This window comes from Delphinus delphis, chromosome 2, assembly GCF_949987515.2.
Source record: "Delphinus delphis chromosome 2, mDelDel1.2, whole genome shotgun sequence".
Classification (NCBI taxonomy): domain Eukaryota; kingdom Metazoa; phylum Chordata; class Mammalia; order Artiodactyla; family Delphinidae; genus Delphinus; species Delphinus delphis.
In genome coordinates, this window is record NC_082684.1 from 106,524,483 (window position 1) to 106,543,401 (window position 18,919).

Sequence of the window (18,919 nt, forward strand, 5' to 3'; positions counted from 1 at the left end):
TGCCCTTCAGCCCTCGGTGGGCTCCCAGGAAGCCTGCAGCCTGTAACCGGACAGTTTGCTCCCAGCAGGTACCCCTGAGCTGCACTCCGCACACTGTTCCTGGATCTCCTCTCCGAAACCTGGGCAAGAGTGTGTTCCCACCCAGTCCGGTGACCTTCGCCTGTCTGAGCCCTGGTTAATTTTTGCCCAGTCTGCAGGCTGTGGGGCTCCTCCCCTTCAGGGATATAAGCCTGGCCCGAGGCTACCCTGTTCCCCACCTGTCCTGAGCCTCCCCAAGCTCCCTCTGCACCCTCACCATGGCCAAAGGATTCTACATATCCAAGGCTCTGGGCATCCTGGGCATCCTCCTGGGCATGGCGGCCATAGCCACTATCATCGCTCTGTCTGTGCTGTATGCCCAGGAGAAGAACCAGAATGCTGGGTATGCCACCACCATGGCCCCTACGAGCTCCGTGGCTCCTACGAGCTCCGTGGCCCCTACGAGCTCCGTGGCCCCTACGAGCTCCGTGGCCCCTACGAGCTCCGTGGCCCCTACGAGCTCCGTGGCCCCTACGAGCTCCGTGGCCCCTACGAGCCCCGCGACCAGCCTGACAACCACCATCACCGCGGCCACCACCTTGGATCAGAGCAAGCCATGGAACCGATACCGCCTACCCACGACACTGTTGCCTGACTCCTACAAGGTGACACTGAGGCCCTACCTCACTCCCAATGAGAATGGCCTGTATATCTTCACGGGCACAAGCATCGTCCGCTTCATCTGCAAGGCCCCCACTGACGTCATCATCATCCATAGCAAGAAGCTCAACTACACCACAACCCAGGGGCACATGGTGGCCCTGCGGGGCATGGGGGGCTTCTCGGCCCCCGACATCGCCAGGACCGAGCTGGTAGAGCCCACGGAGTATCTGGTGGTACACCTCAAGGGCTCGCTGGAGGCAGGCAGAATGTACGAGATGGAGAGTGCATTTCAGGGGGAGCTGGCCGACGACCTGGCAGGCTTCTACCGCAGCGAGTACATGGAAGGCAATGTCAAAAAGTAAGTCAGAGCTGGGTCTGCTGGGGGGCAGATCCTAGGTGCTGAGGCAGAGCTGGACCCTGGGAGCCAAGGAACGGCTTGGGTTCGGGGCCTTTGAACCTTCGGGAGTCCTTGGCTGGCCCATCACTCCATCTGCAGCTCCGGTAGAGCAGCTACCAAGACAATCGACCCTTTCCCGGAGGGCTCCTCTATACTTTATTAGGGAGTAGGGATGAGAGATGAAAGTGTCCCTTGGATAGATAGGAAAACAGGCTCTGAGGAAAGAAATTTGCCAAGGTTTCCCAGCCAATACAGGGATGGAGCCTGCCAGGACTTTGACCCTGAGTCCAGAAGGAGCTCTGCTCTCCCATGTCAGCTGGCCTGTCGGCCTAGAGGCGGCCTGGGAGAGGTGGGGAGGGCAGGGATTAGGCCAGGCAGCATCTGTGCACCCCATCCCTGCACACCCAGCAACATCCTACAGCCCCAGCCCCGCACACCCACACGGGCACAGGCATTAAGCTGGCACACCCTCTAACCCCCGCTTTGGGCAGGGTGCTGGCCACGACACAGATGCAGTCTACAGATGCCCGGAAATCCTTCCCGTGCTTTGACGAGCCGGCCATGAAGGCCACATTTAACATCACCCTCATCTACCCCAACGGATTCACGGCCTTGTCCAACATGCCGCCCAAAGGTGAGCAGGTCTGGCTGGGGCCACACATCCTTGGAAAGCAGACCCCCAGGGCTGGGGCACAGGGCAGGGAGAGGGCACAACCCCACATGCCTGCGTGCTCTCTGCCCAGGTCCCAGTGTCCCGTTTGCAGAAGACCCCAAATGGAACGTCATTGAGTTCGAAACCACGCCTGTAATGTCCACATACCTTCTGGCCTACATCGTGTGCGAGTTCATGAGTGTGAAGACAATGGCACCCAACAACGTCCAGGTATGGAGCTGAGGCCACCTATCCTTCCTCGGGATTGGTCCTGGCCTGGGAGATATTCCTATTTATCCTCATCCTTGTCCCAGCCCCTGAGTTGCTAGGCAGTGTTTGAATCCCAGTTCTGAGTGATCTTGGGCAAGTGCCTTAGGTTCTCTGACCCTCCGTCTCTGCATCTGAAAAGTGGGACCCTCCTCATGAAGGGAGTTCCCGACTCCTGGGTGCCAGACAGATGGTGTCTATGGCTATTGTTATTCCCCGAAGGCCCCTGCCTGTGACTCAAGGCTCTGAAGAGACACCCCCGCCCTCTCCTCCGCTGACCAAGCCTCCCAGTTTAACTTAGTTGGTCCCCCAGCCTGCCAGGCTTTGGGACTCGGCCCACCTGCACCAGGACCCAAGAAGGGCCCCTGACCTACCTCTGTCTTCTTTACAGGTCGGGATCTGGGCTCGGCCTAATGCAATTGCAGAGAACCATGGCAATTATGCCCTGAACGTGACAGGTCCCATCCTAAACTTCTTTGCCAAACATTTTGATACACCCTACCCACTCCCAAAATCTGGTGAGTGAGGTACCTCGCATTGGGGGGAAGTGGATGGGTCTCCCCCCATAGCCCGAGGCCATCCCACCAACAGCCTGGACTCCCCAGACCAGGTTGCCTTGCCCGACTTCAACGCCGGTGCCATGGAGAACTGGGGGCTGGTGACCTACCGGGAGAACTCGCTGCTGTTTGACCCACAGGCCTCCTCCAGCAGCAACAAAGAGCGGGTTGTCACTGTGATTGCTCACGAGCTGGCCCACCAGGTAGCCCCCCAATCATGGGGAGTGCAGACAAAGAACGAGGGGGGCTCTGGGAGGAGACAGCACAAGTTGTGGCTCCGTCCTTGGCAGCTGAGAAGGGAAGAGTTCCACCTGGCAGGGTGTCAGGGAGGAGAGTCATGATGATGTCGGTGAAGCCGAGCTCAAGACTGGCACGCTGGGAACACTCGGTGAAGGGTAGCTCTGGGTACTGTTAGTGGCCGCAAGGCGCGAGCGGCTTGCCGGGCTGACCTCCCCTCCCCCACAGTGGTTTGGGAACTTGGTGACCCTGGCCTGGTGGAATGATCTTTGGCTGAATGAGGGCTTTGCCTCCTACGTGGAGTACCTGGGTGCTGACCATGCAGAGCCCACCTGGAACCTGGTGAGCCCGCTGCCCAGGGACCTCTGGGGTCTGGGATGGGGGAAGACCTGGGTCACCCCCTCCCAGGCCAGTCTCCTGATGGCTGCTGGGGATTTGCAGAAAGACCTCATGGTGCCGAACGAGTTGTACCATGTGATGGCTGTGGACGCGCTGGCCTCCTCCCACCCCCTGACCACCCCTGCCGAGGAGGTCAACACACCCGCCCAGATCAGCGAGATGTTTGACTCCATCTCCTACAGCAAGGTGCTGCCCAGCCCCCGTGCTGGTCCTGAGATAGTAGGGGTCATGGGAAGGGAGGTGGGATCTCGGCCCACAGGGGCCCACCGAAGCTGGGGGCTCCGGGAGCACCTGTCCCAGCCCAATGGGGACACAGGGTCTCCTGCTGGCTCGGCGCAGCTTTCTGAGCCCCCTGTCCTCCACCAGGGAGCCTCGGTCATCAGGATGCTTTCTGAGTTCCTGACTGAGGACCTGTTCAGGAAGGGCCTGGCGGTGAGTACCCTTGGCCAGCCATAGGGTGGGAGGTGTTTCCTCCAAGCCCCGGCCTACCACAGAGGCTGAGTGGTAGAGCCTGGGGCAGCAGCTTTACCCTCACCATGCCCTGTCTTTCCACAGTCCTACTTGCATGCCTTTGCCTATCAGAACACCACCTACCTGGACCTGTGGGAACACCTGCAGAAGGTCAGTAACAACCAGCCCCCCTGAAGCCATTCTGTGGGGGGCCTGAGATGCTGAAAGTCCTTGGGGGCAGCACACGTGTAAGAGAATGTGCCCAGCTCCACTGCTTACCCTCCCAGGCAGGCCATCTGGAGGCTTGGTTGCTCATCTGTAAAATGGGCGCAATGATGTCTCCTTGAAGGAGGTGTTACGAGAGCCTGGGTCACGAGCCCTGGCAGGCAGCCCCCTTCACGCTACAGTGAGCTCTGTGAGGGCAGCTGAGGAGTGCCGTCATCTGAGTAGCGAGGAAACGGGCTCTTGTGGTTCCCAAGCCCAAGCCTTCCTCTCCCTGGAACTTTGGAGCCAGTCATTCACCTACTCAGCATTCCTGGCTGCCCTGCGCCCCGGCTGGCCCCTCCCAGACATGACTTTGCACACACCAGAACCCTCGGCGCGCTCTCTGACCCTCCTATCCAGCCTCACCTTGCATTCCTGTCCATTCAGACCCTGAGTGGCCCCTGTCTTTGGGCAAACCCTCTGACCACTCCCACCCTCCCGCCTGCCCCTCCTCCCCACCTCTCTTGAGACTCTCCCCATCATCCCCCATCATGTCTTCTCCTTCACTGCGGCCCCCACCCCTTCTCTGTGGCCCTGGTCAGGCCTACCGATCCCCCCATATGCCTGTGCTCCATGACCAGCCTGACCAGGGAGGGGAGGCCCAGGGCCTTGTCACAGAGTCACAGTTGGGCTCCAGGGCCCTCCTGGCCAGTCTCCAGCCCGACATCCATCTGCCACGAGGCCGGTCCACCTCCCACACCTCCCACAGCGTCAGTCCCTCCCCTCCGCTTCCACTGTCTTCCCTGCCCAGCCTCAGTTTCCAGCGCCTTCCTTTCTTCCGAAGCCAAGCTCTCCTCCACACCAGCACCCCTCCAGCTCCATCTGCCCCTCCCTCTTTCCCTGAGCCCCTTCTCTCTGCAGCCGCCCTAGAGATGCCCTCTCCCTCAGCTTGCACCTTCCGACAGGGTCTTCTGCCCTCTATTTACGCTGTTCTTAGTTTTTTATTTTCTCAGTTATTAACAGATGTGGTTGGTTTTTTGTTATTATTATGAAAGCAATGCACACACATGGAAAAAGATGAAAAAAGATTTAAGACAATAACAACCAACCTAAGCCCATCCCCAGACCCTCATCCAGGTGCGTTTCCTTCACATCGCCACGAGCCTCTCCTTCACGCTGCCTGTGACATGCGGACACTGGTTTTCCTTCCTCTCTGTCTCCTCTCCCTGCCTGTCCTCCCGGGTTTGTTCAGGCTGAGCCATGGGCATCCTGGGTGCCCCTCCCTGACACACACCCACCTGAGGGTGGATCACAGAATGGGAGGCCACATAGATTTGCTTAATCAAAGTGGAATGAACCAGAGGCTGGGAAGCTCTTGGCTCGTCCAGCACTGGGCAGCCGAGGAGACAGAGAGCCGGGCTGGGACCCCAGCTCCTGCCTCCCAGCAAAGTGGTACCACTAAGGGGAGGCCAAGGGTGCAAGGGGAGAGTGGGTGGGTGGGAGAATGGCAGTTGCTGATGGCTGCACCATATCCCTCTGCCCAAGGCTGTAAACAATCAGTCGGCCATCAAGCTGCCAGACACCGTGCGTGCCATCATGGACCGCTGGACCCAGCAGATGGGCTTCCCTGTCATCACTGTGGACACCAAGACAGGGAGCATCTCCCAGAAGCACTTCCTCCTTGACCCCGAGTCCAACGTCACCCGCCCCTCAGTGTTCAAGTGAGCAGATGAGGTCACTGAGACAGGCGTCCTAGTGAGGGTTCTGAGGGGCAGTTGCTCTGGGACCCTCTGACCATAGCAGGGCCTGGCCCGCTGTGGCCCTGCCACAGTGGCTGTAGACAGTCTCCTTCCTGGGCCAGGAGGATGGGGGCGTTTTAGTGCCAGAGTTGGGCAGAAACTGGAAGTCCGGGCAAGGCTGTTCTTTGCTGGCAGTGCCCAAGAGCTGCCGTTTCTCACACCTGGCCTCTGGATCTCTTGTTCCAGATACCTGTGGATTGTTCCCATCTCATCTATCAGAAATGGCAACCTGCAGGACCACTACTGGCTGCCGGGCAAAGCAACAGGTAATCCAGCCCTGCCCTAGTGGACAGCAGCCCCATCCCATACTCCCAGCTCCTGGCCCATGTTCTGGGGTTATGGCAGGCCTCAGCCAGGGCTTCCTTCATCATTTCATTCAACAAATGGAGCCAGCTTCTTTGGTTCTAATTTCTACGCTGTGTGACCCTGGCCAAGTTACCATCTCTCTCTGGTCTCCATTTCCCCATCTATACAATGGGGCTAGGAACAATATCTACCCCATTGAGTTGTGTGAAGGTTAAAGAAGAGGATTCCCATGAAATGTTTAAAACAGTGCCTGGCACATAGTATGAGCAGTCCTACTCTGCCAGGCACTGAGGAAACCAAGGTCAAGGCAAGTCATCCTCTGCCTAAGCCAAGGCTGCAGGTGAAGGGAAGGAAGACAAGCAGTTCAAACGTTCCAGAGCTGTGCTGAGTGCTTTAACGGAGGCACATGTGGCCTCTGGGGTACTGGGGCAGGTGGGTAGGGAGCGGGGAATAGGGAGCTTCAACTTCATGGAGAGGTCAGGAAACACTGGAGGAGGTGAGCTGAGTCAGAGTAAGAGCAGGAGTTCGCCAGGCTAATGGCAGCAGAGAGAAGCAGTCCAGGCAGAGTCAAGAGCAAGCGCAAGGCTTGAGGTAGGACAGAGCTCGGGGACTGAGTGTGGCTGGGGCAGAGGTGCGCCCTCGGTGAAGCTGAAGCGGGTCCCTGCAGGCTGCAGGAGACAATGGCTATGTCCTCGGGCCAGGAGGAGCTGGGACAGGTGGGAAGTAGGAAAGCCATTGGGTCTGACCTGCAGTTATGGAAGGATCCCCTCTGGCTGCCAGGAGAAAGGGTGGAGGGAGAGCCGTGAGGAGGGGGCACAGAGCCCCCAGGAAGAGATGAGCGGTGCTGGGGGCTAACTGGATGGGAGGCGCTGCCTGGGTGTGATGGCACTGTTACAAGTGGAGAGGTGGGAGGAGGAGGGGGTGGAGGGGGAGAGGCCACCTGGGGAGTTGAGTCTGAGTGGCCAGGGGTGTGCTGATGGAGTTGTCCCGGTGGATGCCACTGACGCGGCCACACAGAGCCTGTGGGAGGCAGGGCGGCCACTGAGGTTCAGAGATGGCAACTGGTCTGTCCAAGGTCCACGGCCAGAGTCGGGCCCCGGCAGCCAGTCCTACCCCTCTTCTCCGCCCCTCTCCTTGGCGTTGGCCCAGCGGCGTGAGGGCCGGCTGCTGCCAGGCTGCAGCGGAGGCTGCTCTGCCGAGGCCTGGGTCAGGTCAGCCTGTGGCCTTCTGAGCAGCCCTGCCCAGCTCTGGTCTCTCCCCACAGCCCAGTACGATCTGTTCAAAACCGGAGCAGAAGAGTGGGTCCTGCTTAACGTCAACGTGACGGGCTATTACCAGGTGAACTACGATGAGAACAACTGGAGGAAGATTCAGAATCAGCTGCAGATAAGACCAGCGGTGGGTACCTGCCGCCCCACCCATCCCCTGCCCGAGGCCCAGCCCCACGACGGGGCCCCAGACTGCAGGGCCTGCCCGCACCGCCAGCCCGAGGTCACACGCTCTGTTGCTCCTTCTAGACCATCCCTGTCATCAATCGGGCACAGGTCATCTACGACAGCTTCAACCTGGCCAGGTGAGTGCTCAGCCACGGAAGCCTGGAGACTTGGTGAGTGCGATTCCATAGTGAGAGCCAGTGCTGCCTGCCGCCGTCCTCACCGTGTGCCAGGCTCAGCACCGTGGGCTCCCTGTGCTTGTGCACACCCCTCCCTTGGCCCCATGTCCCCGGAGATTGTCGGCGTCACAGCCCGTACTTCCCAGAGAAGGACTCTGAGATTCAGAGCTTGAGTACCCTGCCTGAGGTCACACATTAGCCCATGACAGCCAGACGCAGTCCTGTCCAACTCCAAAACCCCAGTGCACTCCACGGCACCAAGGTTTTCCGGAGGGCTACCTATGGCCCAGGCCACCATGCTCAGTGCTGAGAAAGATACGGGAAGGACAGGATAGAAGAGATGCAGCATGGATAAACAGATTATTTATTGAGCAGCTGCTGTGTTCATGAGCACCAGCAGGTGCCAAGTTCTTAGACATAAGTGATATCACCCATAGACATGGACACTTATGAACCAAATATGCACAGATGGCCTGAGGAGGTGGAGGGAGGAAAGACCAGAGAGCCAAGCAATCAGAGAAGAGGTGGGCAGAGTAAATAGCACAGGTTTCTTGTCTTTTTGAATTTCTGATCTGTCTCCTGTGGGCTGTGTGGCCTTAGGCAAGGCACTTTACCTTTCTGAGCCTCAGTTTCCTCACCTGTAAAACGGGGATAATGAGCAAGGAAATGTGACTGGCAGTGGGTGAGGGCCAGGCCTGGGCTGGCCTCGTCTGTGGCACCACCCAGCATCCACATCCCTCGCCCCTACCCCCAGCCCCACCCCTGGTGAATGCTGGAGTTGGCTCAGTTGGGCCTCTGGGACCTCAGGCTCTAGGAGGAGGTTGGGGTTCCCACAGTGAGGCTGGACTGGGTGGGGGTGCTTACTTGAGCCCCTCTGTCTGTTCCCAGTGCCCGTATAGTCCCTGTCACCCTGGCGCTGAACAACACCCTCTTCCTGAAAAACGAGATAGAGTACATGCCCTGGCAGGCCGCCCTGAGCAGCCTGAGGTACTTCAAGCTCATGTTCGACCGATCCGAGGTCTACGGCCCCATGAAGGTACAGAGGGTCATGGCAGGGTTCAAGGACCAATTCCCCAGTGCCTGAAATTACACCATAAGGAAGTGAATAGAAATATTGCCTGGAATGGTGAAACACGCCAAGTCCTTGGCAGTGGTGAGAGAGTAGGAGGGATGTAGGGTGAAGGGAGCAGGGATTGAGAAGGTGAGCAGGTTGGGCACGGCAAAGAAAGGACACAGACTTCTAGCAAGGTTTGCTAGATTTGGAAATTAGCAAATCCTTCTTTCAGAAGGCAACAGAAAAAGCCACAGAACAGGAAGGGGGTGGGAGTGAGGGAGGAGGCCTTTTATCAGCTGTGTGGACTCAGGCAATCCTCTTCAGCCCCAGAGAACCCCTCTGTGAAAGGAGCGGGCCTGTGCCTGCCTAGCCTGCCCTAAGGGCCTGGAGGGGGATGCCGATGTTAACAGTTTTGAAGCTTGGGGGCACGGGCAGGGAGGATCAGAGGGAAGCTGCTTGCTCTGGATCCATAGCTGAACCCATAAGGATGTTCACTGAAGTGTGGTTTATAAAAGACAAGAAAACCAAAAATACTCAAATGTCCAACAGTTGGAGTTGGTTACGTAAACTAGAATATCCATTTGATGGGATATTATGTAGTCATTAAAAATGTTTTTCACATGATTAACTAACTGTTATGGTAAATGAGGTTTTAACTCACTTTAAACTCATTAACCTACCTACACCTTGGATTCACCCCATCCTCCTAATGTAGTAAAATCACAGTATTTGGTCAACTCAGCATTCAGCACTTACTGTATGTGATTATTTAAATATCATTCTCCGCCGAGCCACATAAAGTACCATGTGTGTGTCTCCTTTTTTATACATCTTATATAAATGCATCAGATAGTACATTAGTTTTGCTTTTTCCTGGAGGCATCCCTCCTGGTGCCCTCTGTCGGCCTGCTCCCTTCTAGAACTGCTACTCAGCTCCCATGCTGGGAGGCTCTCCATTGTTGCATCTCTTGTTTCCTGAACCCACGGATTCTTCCTTGAGTTTTCTCTCTATTAGGGGAGCACATCTTCCAGTTTTGGAGAAAGGGTTCATAAGAGGTGGATTTTTTCAGGTAGATTGTCTGAAATGTCTTTATTCCACCTTCACACTGCATTGAGAGTTTTCTTGGGTTTAGAAGTTTCTAGGTTGAGGGACTTCCCTGGCGGTCCAGTGGTTAGGACTCTGCGCTTCCACTGTAGGGGGAATGGGTTCAATCCCTGATCAGGGAACTAAGATCCCACATGCCTCGCAGCATGGCCAAAAAAATTTTTAAAAAGTAGTTTCTATTTTGGAAATTATTCCTCAGGAAATTTCAGGTCTTGCTCCATTGACATCAAACCTCTCATGTTTCTGTTGAGAAGCCCAGGGCCTTTCTTATTTCCAGTTCTTTGAATGTGGCCAGTTTCCCCTTCTGGAAGCTGTGGGCTCTTCTCTCCATGCTGGTGGTCCTTCATGCAGGCCTTTCTTATCCTTCTACATTTTCAACCTGGACAACTTTGCATTGCTCCTTTAAACTTTCTTCCTCTCCTTTTTTCCCCCGGTTCTCTCTTTCTGGGATACTTGTTAATCCAATTCACTGCCCTTACATTCGTCCTCTAGTTTTCTTCTCTCCTATTTTCCGGCTTGTTGACTTCTTGTTCTGACCTCCGGGATATGCCCTCAGTTTAGCACACCGCCTCTCCTCATTTTTTCTATCATATATTTAAGTTTCCAAGTGCTATTCCTGGCTCCAGCGTCCTATGCAATATCTTCTCTGAACTCTTGGAGGATATTTATCATAGGCTTTTATGAAGTTTTCTTTTTCTTTCACTGACTTGTTTCCTCCAAGTCTTCTGTCTGTTTTGATCTCCTCTTTCAAGTTGGAAGCTGAGCTGCCCCTTTGAATTTGAGAGTGAGGCAGTGGTTGAAAGCTCCACGAGGAGGTGGAGTTTGTCACCTGCAGTCTTGTTATGGGGTGACTAAGTAACTCCTCGTGGGGACCCTCAAAAATTAATATCTGTGACTGTGTTCCCTTGAGACCATTCAGTCTCCAGAGTGATCCTCTGTCTTGTGCAGTTGAGGCTCACTTTCTGGGATCAGGGTGGGGAAGGAAACTGGGGGGTACCTCCATTTAGGCTGTAAACTTTCACCTCTGGCCCTCTCTGCAATTCAGCAACCCTCCCACTGTGTCTGGGGACCCTAGTGCTGAGCCCCTCTGATTCAGCCTTGCTCATGGGGGAGGGAGGGGTGTTGCTTGAGGCAGGGAGGGAAGTGGGCGCTTGAGGGTTTAATTAGTCCCTCTGCAGACTTGGACTCCATTGCCCTGTTCACAGCCCGGCCTCACTCCTGTCCCCTGCACACGCATCCCTCTAATTCCGAGCCTCGCCACAGCAAATCTCCTTGCTTCTGTCTCCATCTCCCCCATGGCAGGTGCTCTGCTGCAGACCCCCGCCTTGGCCAAGCCTGTTCCACCTCCCTCTCTCCACCTCCCAGCTCCTACACTGTGTGGCCGTCTCATCCACTGTTGTTTCCTTTCCAATTCTCTTTGCTCTTGGGGGTTTATTCCTTTAACGTTTGGATGCGGATTCTGGTTGACACACATGATAATCTACTCTACTGAACCAGCGTCTGCAAAGGAGTTTAATAACATGGGTGGGGCCTTACACGACAATGCCAGCTAAAAGAACAGCATGCAGAATTGTAGATATGCTGCGTAGAAAAGAGAAAGGAAGGGGCAAGCTCACCAATTTGTGAGTCTTGGATTTGGTAAGTTCTGGGATGGTTAATATTTTCTGCCTACGCTTTACAGTGTTTTCTAAATTCCCCACAATAGAGGCAGAATACTTATGATCAGGTGGAGGGGGATGGTAGGCCCTAAAACTATATTAGGAAATGGTGATACTTAGACATCAGTGTCAGAACTGGTTGAGGAGAAAGAATCTCAGATCAGTCATCTGAGACCTGAACTAGCGCCGGCTCCTTTGACCACTATCTGGCCTTGGGCGAGGCCCTTAGCCTCTGGCCTCTCGCTTCTGTAGCCATTAGCCCTTGCTACACTTGCCCACCCACATCAGAGGCTCCGTGGGGCTCCAGGTGGGTCAGGCATGAGTCTCTTCTTTGAGGCTGTTCATGTTTTCTTTTTCCCAGAATTACCTCAGGAATCAGGTTGAACCTCTCTTCCTATATTTTGAAAATCTCACCCAAAACTGGACTAAGCGCCCAGAAAGCCTGATGGACCAGTGAGTATGACCTCTCTTGGGTCTGGAGATCACAGGTGGCCCAGGCACCCTGACCTGGGAAGTCCAGAGCAAGTCCCAGCAGCATCCTCCTCTGAAGTTCCCAACTCCTGGCTGGACCAGGGCCACCAGTCAGGGAGAGACCCCACCCACCCACTAAGAATAGGGAGCCCTGCCCTGAGGCTCTATGTGGCCTCTTTGTACAAAGGACCAAACTGAAATTTCAAGGTCCCCTCACCGGCATTGTTATTCAGATTCTAGGTGTTGAAGGTGGGGCTGGAGTCTGTGCCCACCCTCCCTGGGCTGCCCAAGGCAAGAAGCAAAGAGGGGGACCCAAAGGGCGGGAGGGCTGCAACCTTAGAGCCCCAGCCCTGCTGCCCTTCCTGGAGTTGTGTGTCAGCAGGGGAGTCTTTGCCAGAGTCAGAGCCAGGCATGCTGACAGAGTGTCACCCCTGGGGCAGGTACAATGAGATTAATGCCATCAGCACTGCCTGCTCCAATGGGCTGCCTAAGTGTGAGGAGCTGGCCAAGAACCTTTACAACCGGTGGATGGAGGACCCCCAAAATAACCCGTGAGTGTGTCCCCTGCTTGTCTCCTGATCTTTATCTGTCCCTCAAGCTCACAGCCCTGCCCTCATCAGACCCTCGTCCTGCCCTCCCTGCTGCTACTCTACCCCTGACACCCTGACCCCACACCAGGATCCACCCCAACCTGCGGTCCACCATCTACTGCAACGCCATCGCCCAGGGCGACGAGAAAGAGTGGGACTTCGCCTGGAGGCAGTTACGACAAGCCCGACTGGTTAATGAAGCTGACAAGCTCCGCTCAGCGCTGGCCTGCACCAACCAGGTCTGGCTCCTGAACAGGTGAGGACCAGAGCTGGGCGGGGCTGGGTGAGTCCCCTCCCCGCCGGGGACCAGGCTCCCAATGTGGGGGAGAAAGAACCAGCCAGGCGTCCACACTCTCCTCCGTGGGATCCTCGCAAACCTGTGCAGTGGAGCAGTGTGTTTCCCAGTTTTACAGATGAGGACACTGAGGCTCAAAGAAGCAAAACAACTTGCCCAAAGTCTAGAAGCTTTACTAAGTGAGAAAAACAAGATTTGAATCTGGATCTGGGTGTACGTCCTGTGCTTTTAACTGCTGCAGTCTCCTAGCCTTTACCTCTCTGTCAAGGGCTGTGGTGCACCTGGACTTGAGGCCTTCTGGACATCCAGCTGGGCACCCCCCAAACCCTTGGATGAGGGCTCCTGGCTCCCACTGTGTGCCTCATATGCCATCTTCTGTACTTCAGTAAAGAAGAGCTACCCTCAATTTCAAAGACAGGAGTGGCCATCCTACCTGGTGCAGCGCTTACCCCTTCCTTCGTTCATTCATTGTCAGATATTTATCAAGCACCTGGTCTATGTCAGTATGATACCTAGCATAGCCAGTGACCCTGCTTAGGGGACTCAGTGTCCCATCTACAGGAGGGCGGTAGGACCGAGGAGTCTTTAACCCGCAGCATGCTGAAGGCATGTTGAGAGGTTGCAGGAGAGGTGTGTGTGGTGGAGGGCAGGGTCCTTTTACTTATTACGCAGCATGCTGTCCTCACAGGTACCTGAGTTACACCCTGAACCCAGACCTCATCCGGAAGCAGGATGCCACCTCCACCATTAACAGCATTGCCAGCAACGTCCTCGGGCAATCTCTGGCCTGGGACTTTGTCCAGAGCAACTGGAAGAAAATCTTTCAGGAGTGAGTCTGCTGAGAGCATGTTAGGGGAAGCGCACACCAAGGCTGCGTCCCCTGGGGGTGGCCTGTGTGCACCAGACCCTGTAGGGTTGGGAGTGGATGGTAGACACTGCATCGGAGTGGTCCAAAAAGAACCCAGCCTGAGGTCGGGAAGGGACAGGAATTGAAAGCTGTGGCAGCGGGGCACAGCCGTCCCTTTTCCCACTTGGGGGAAAGAAAGTCTGGCTGGTGGGAGTGTTCTCTGAAGAGATGGGAGCAAGGACACTGCAATCAAACCTGTGTTCAAGTCCCTAGTGGTGTCTCCTTGGACATGTCATTTCATCACATCTACGAGATAGGGACAGTCACAGGGTCCTGTGTCACCTGCCAGTCACTGAACGTTGGTTCCTGGCCCCCCTCACGGTTCCTCTCTCTCCCTGCCCTGCAGTTACGGCGGTGGTTCCTTCTCCTTCTCCAACCTCATCCAGGCTGTGACCCGAAGATTCTCCACTGAGTTCGAGCTGCAGGAGGTAAGAAGCCCCGGACCTTGGGGAAGCACCCAGAGGCCCATCCCCAGTCTTAACGGACAGCCGCCACTCAGCTCCCACCGCATGTGTTCACAAGGCAGCGGGGCTCCATGTGGTCAGGCCTTCCTCATGTACAGGGGAAACTGGGTATCCAGACTTTCTAAATGTCACAGTTCAATCACAGATACTCATCTTGGAATTTTTGTATAGGCAAAAGGTAAAGAGAATAATATAATGAACCTCCACGTACCCGTTACTCAGATTGAACAATTGTTAACATTTGCTGACATTTTTTGGGGGGTGGACAGTTTTCAAGCTAATCACTGATATTATATAATTTCACCTATAAACACTTTAGTCATATCTAAAATAAAGGAATTTAAAAACATAATCTATCATTAGCAAATACAAGAAAATTAACAATGCCTTACTATCATCTTATACCCAGGCCATTTTCAAATTCTGTCTTTTTTTTTTTTTTTTTTTTGGCCGTGCCACAGCCGCTTGTGGGATCTTAGTTCCCTGACCAGCAATTGAACCTGTGCCCCCTGCGTTGGGAGCACAGAGTCTTAACCACTGGATCACCAGGGAAGTCCCCTATGTTCATGTTTTGAGTTCTCATGGGTGTACACCTAGGAGTAGAATTGCTGGGTCATTTGGTAACTGTGTTTAACTTTTTGAGAAACTGCCAAAATGTTTTCCAAAGCAACTGCACCAACTTCCATTCCCACCAGCAATGTATGAAGGTTCCAATTTCTTTATGTTTGGGGGAGAATTGTTATTTTCCTTTTTTAAAAAATTATAGCCATCCTACTGGGTGCAAAGTGGTATCTCACTGTGGTTATGAGTGGCATTTCTCGGATGACTAATGATGTTGAGCATCATTTCATGTGCTTCTTGGCCGTTTGTATATCTTCTTTGGAGAAATGTCTATTCAAATTCTTCACTCATTTTTTTAAAAAAAATATATTTATTTATTTATTTTTGGCTGCATTGGGTCTTCATTGCTGTGCGCGGGCTTTCTCTAGTTGCGGAGAGTGGGGGCTGCTCTTCGTTGCGGTGCACCGGCTTCTCATTGCGGTGGCTTCTCTTGTTGTGGAGCATGGGCTCTAGGCACGCGGGCTCAGTAGTTGTGGCTCGTGGGCTTAGTTGCTCTGCGGCATGTGGGATCTTCGCGGACCAGGGCTCGAACCCGTGTCCCCTGCATTGGCAGGCGGATCCTTAACCACTGTGCCACCAGGGAAGCCCCCTTCACTCAGTTTTTAATTGGTGTATTTGTCTTTTTATTGTTGAGTTACAAGAGTTCTTTATATATTCTGGATACTAGGCCCTTATTAGACAAATGATTTGCAAATATTTTCTCCCATTTTGTGGATTGTCTTTTCAGTTTCTTGATAGTGTCTTTGATACACAAAGTTTTCAATTTTTAAAAAAATATTTATTTATTTATGGCTGCATTGGGTCTTCATTGCTGCACAGGCTTTCTCTAGTTGCGGCGAGCTGGGGCTACTCTTCGTTGTGGTGCGCGGGCTTCTCGCTGTGGTGGCTTCTCTTGTTGTGGAGCACGGGCTCTAGGCACGAGGGCTTCAGTGGTTGTGGCACGTGGGCTCAGTAGTTGTGGCTCGCAGGCTCTAGAACACAAGCTCAGTAGTAGTGGTGCAGGGGCTTAGTTGCTCCGGGGCATGTGGTATCTTCCCGACCCAGGGATCGAACCCATGTCCCCTGAATTGGCAGGCGGATTCTTTACCACTGAGCCACCAGGGAAGTCCAAAAGTTTTTTATTTTGATGAAGTCTAACTTTCTATTTTTCTTTTGTTGCTTGTGCTTTATGTGTCATATATAAGAAACAGTTACCTAATCCTAGGTCACAAAGATTTACACCTATGCTTTTTACTAAGATTCTTATCATTTTAGCTCTTACATTTAGGAGTGATCAATTTTGACTTAATTTTTGTACATGGTGTAAGGCAGAGGTCCAATTTCATCCCTTTGTATGTGGCTATCCAGTTGTCCCAGTACCATTTATTAAAAGGACTATTCCTTTTTTTTGTAATATCATTAATTTATTAAAAAATTTTATTGGAGTATAGTTGATTTACAATGCTGTGTCAGTTTCAGGTGTACAACAAAGTGATTCAGTCATACATATACATATATTCATTCTTTTTCAGATTCTTTTCTCATATAGCTTATCACAGAATATTGAGTAATGCTCCCTGTGCTACACAGTAGGTTCTTGCTGGTTATCTATCTTATATATAGTGGTGTGTGTATATTAATACCAAGGTCCTGATTTATCTCTCCTGGCCCCCATGTTTCCCCTTTGGTAAGCATAAGTTTGTTTTTGATATCTGTAAGTCTGTTTCTGTTTTGTAAATAAGTTCATTTGTATCATTAAAAAAAATAGATTCCACATATAAATGATATCTATGATATTTTTCTTTCTCTGTCTGACTTACTTCATTTAGTATGATAATCTCTAGGTCCATCCATGTTGCTGCAAATGGCATTATTTCATTCTTTTTTATGGCTGAGTAATATTCTATTGTAGATATGTACCACATCTTCTTTATCCATTCCTCTGTTGATAAAAGGACTATTCTTTCACCCATTGAATGATCTTGGCACCTTTGTTGAAAATCATTTGACTGTAAATTTTAGGGTCTATTTCTGGACTCTCAATTCTATTTCATTGATCTGTTTGTCTTTATGCTAGTACACATTGTCTTAGTTATCATAGATTTGTAGTGAGTTTTGAAATCGGGATTGTGGGCCCTCCAACTTTATTCTTTTTCAAGATCATTTGGCTATTCTGAATCTTTGCATTTCTTTATGAATTTTAGGATCAGCTTGCCAATTTCTGCAAAAAAATACAGTTGGAATTTTGATAGGGATTGTATTGAATCTGTAGATCAATTTGGGAAGTATTTCCATGTTAGTAATATTAAATCTACCAATCCATTAACACAGATTTATTTGTCATTATTTTTCCTTTTATTTAGGTCTTCTTAATTTTTCTCAACAATATTTTATAGTTTTCAGCATACTGGTCTTGCACTTCTTTTGTCAAATTTATTCCTAAGTATTTTATTCTTTTTGATGCTATTGTAAATGGAACTGTTTTCTTAATTTCATTTTCAGATTTTTCACAACTAGTGTATAGAAATACAATTGATCTTTGTATATTGCTCTTATATCCTGCAACCTTGTTGAACTCATAAGTTTTAATAGTTGTGCTTTTTTATTTTTCGATTCCTTGGGATTTTCTGTATACAAAATCGTGTCATCTGCAAATAGAGATAGTTTACTTCTTCCTTTCTGGATGCTTTTAATTTCATTTTCTTGCCTAATTGCCCTCGCTACAACCTCCAGTACTAATACATCTTTTAATTTGTAGCATCTCTTTTTAAAAAAAACCAACCAAAAAAACATTTATTTGCTCAAGCAACTGGGCCATTTGTACTATAGAAATGTCCACATTTTGAATTTGGCTGGTTGCTTCCTTGTGGTGTCTGTTTAATTTGTTCCTCTCTCCTCCCTTGATTGGCTTAAGATTGTAATTCATTTAAAAACTGAGGATCAACTCAATAAGAACCTCACAATGAAGATTAAATACATGTAGGAGCCAGGCTGAACCTTGGGGCAGTCTTTTTTTTTTTTTTTAATAAATTTATTTATTTATTTATTTTTGGCTGTGTTGGGTCTTTGTCGCTGCATGCAGGCTTTCTCTAGTTGCAGCAAGCAGGGGCTACTCTTAGTTGTGGTGCGCGGGCTTCTCACTGCAGTGGCTTCTCTTGTTGCAGAGCGCGGGCTCTCGGCGTGCGGGCCTGCTTCAGTAGTTGTGGCTCGCGGGCTCTAGAGTGGAGGCTCAGTAGTTGTGGCGCATGGGCTTAGTTACTCCGAGGCATGTGGGATCTTCCTGGACAAGGGCTTGAACCCGCGTCCCTTGCATTGGGAGGCGGATTCTTAACCACTGCACCATTAGGGAAGCCCGGGGCTGTCATTTTTGACCCCTGCCAGGGAGAGGGAAGGACTGGCCCTCCCTGTCCTGGAGAACAGGCTGTGGTCCCCATTCCCATGTTAGGGGCCCTAACATGGAGGGGGAGGACAGAGGATCTGGCAGCCCTCTCCTCAGGGCTGTGTTCGAGACCTAACCAGGGGCTCAGAATTATCCTTTTCCTCACAGCTGGAGCAGTTCAAGAAGAACAACATGGATGTAGGCTTCGGCTCAGGCACCCGGGCTCTGGAGCAAGCCCTGGAGAAGACCAAAGCCAACATCAAGTGGGTGAAGGAGAACAAGGAGGTGGTGTTAAAGTGGTTCACAGAACACAGCCCAATAGTCCCTGGTGCTTACAGTCACCTGGCCCCCATGTGAGATGCCCACGTGTGTCTATCCAAGTGGCTCACGGTAGGGCCCCCATTCCTGAAGCCTGAGGCACCTGTGTCCTCCCCTTAGGAACAGAGTCTCTGGCCCATGTTCTCTCCACTCTGCCCAGGGGGCCAATCCAGTTTCTGATGGCCAGACTGTCCAAGTGCCTCCCAGCCCCTGCCCCTCATGCCAACCCCACCCCAGGCCTGGCATGGCTCCTGTCACCCAGGGCCCTGGGGCTGATCTCAGGGAAGTCCAGCTCAAGGGCCAGAAGAGCAGAGGCCCTTGATGGATGATGGACTGCCTTGGAGGGCTGCCCTGTGCCCTCTCTCACCCTCCCATAAAGACCCTGAACCGGAGGAGTCAACAGAGCACCAGATCTGTATATTTTTTTCTAAGATAAAATGTAAATAAAGGATTTCTAGATGAGCTTCCAGACTCATTACTAAACTAGAGCAGGAGTGGATCTGCACAACAGCTAGAG

The 18,919-nt window shown here is 52.3% G+C and overlaps 1 protein-coding gene across 1 annotated transcript; it reads left to right on the forward strand.

The window, feature by feature from the left end:
- The first annotated feature begins 215 nt into the window (after positions 1–215).
- Positions 216–18,860, forward strand: ANPEP (alanyl aminopeptidase, membrane). Its single transcript, XM_060005427.1, has 20 exons — positions 216–1,039; positions 1,570–1,712; positions 1,822–1,961; positions 2,389–2,515; positions 2,603–2,757; positions 3,020–3,133; positions 3,233–3,376; positions 3,557–3,622; positions 3,746–3,811; positions 5,390–5,565; positions 5,830–5,909; positions 7,214–7,347; positions 7,467–7,522; positions 8,450–8,597; positions 11,740–11,831; positions 12,290–12,400; positions 12,528–12,695; positions 13,423–13,563; positions 13,988–14,069; positions 18,253–18,860. Exons 1-20 carry the CDS (start codon positions 297–299, stop codon positions 18,439–18,441), a joined length of 3,075 nt encoding a protein of 1,024 aa, XP_059861410.1. The 5' UTR covers positions 216–296; the 3' UTR covers positions 18,442–18,860.
- Positions 18,861–18,919: the final 59 nt, after the last annotated feature.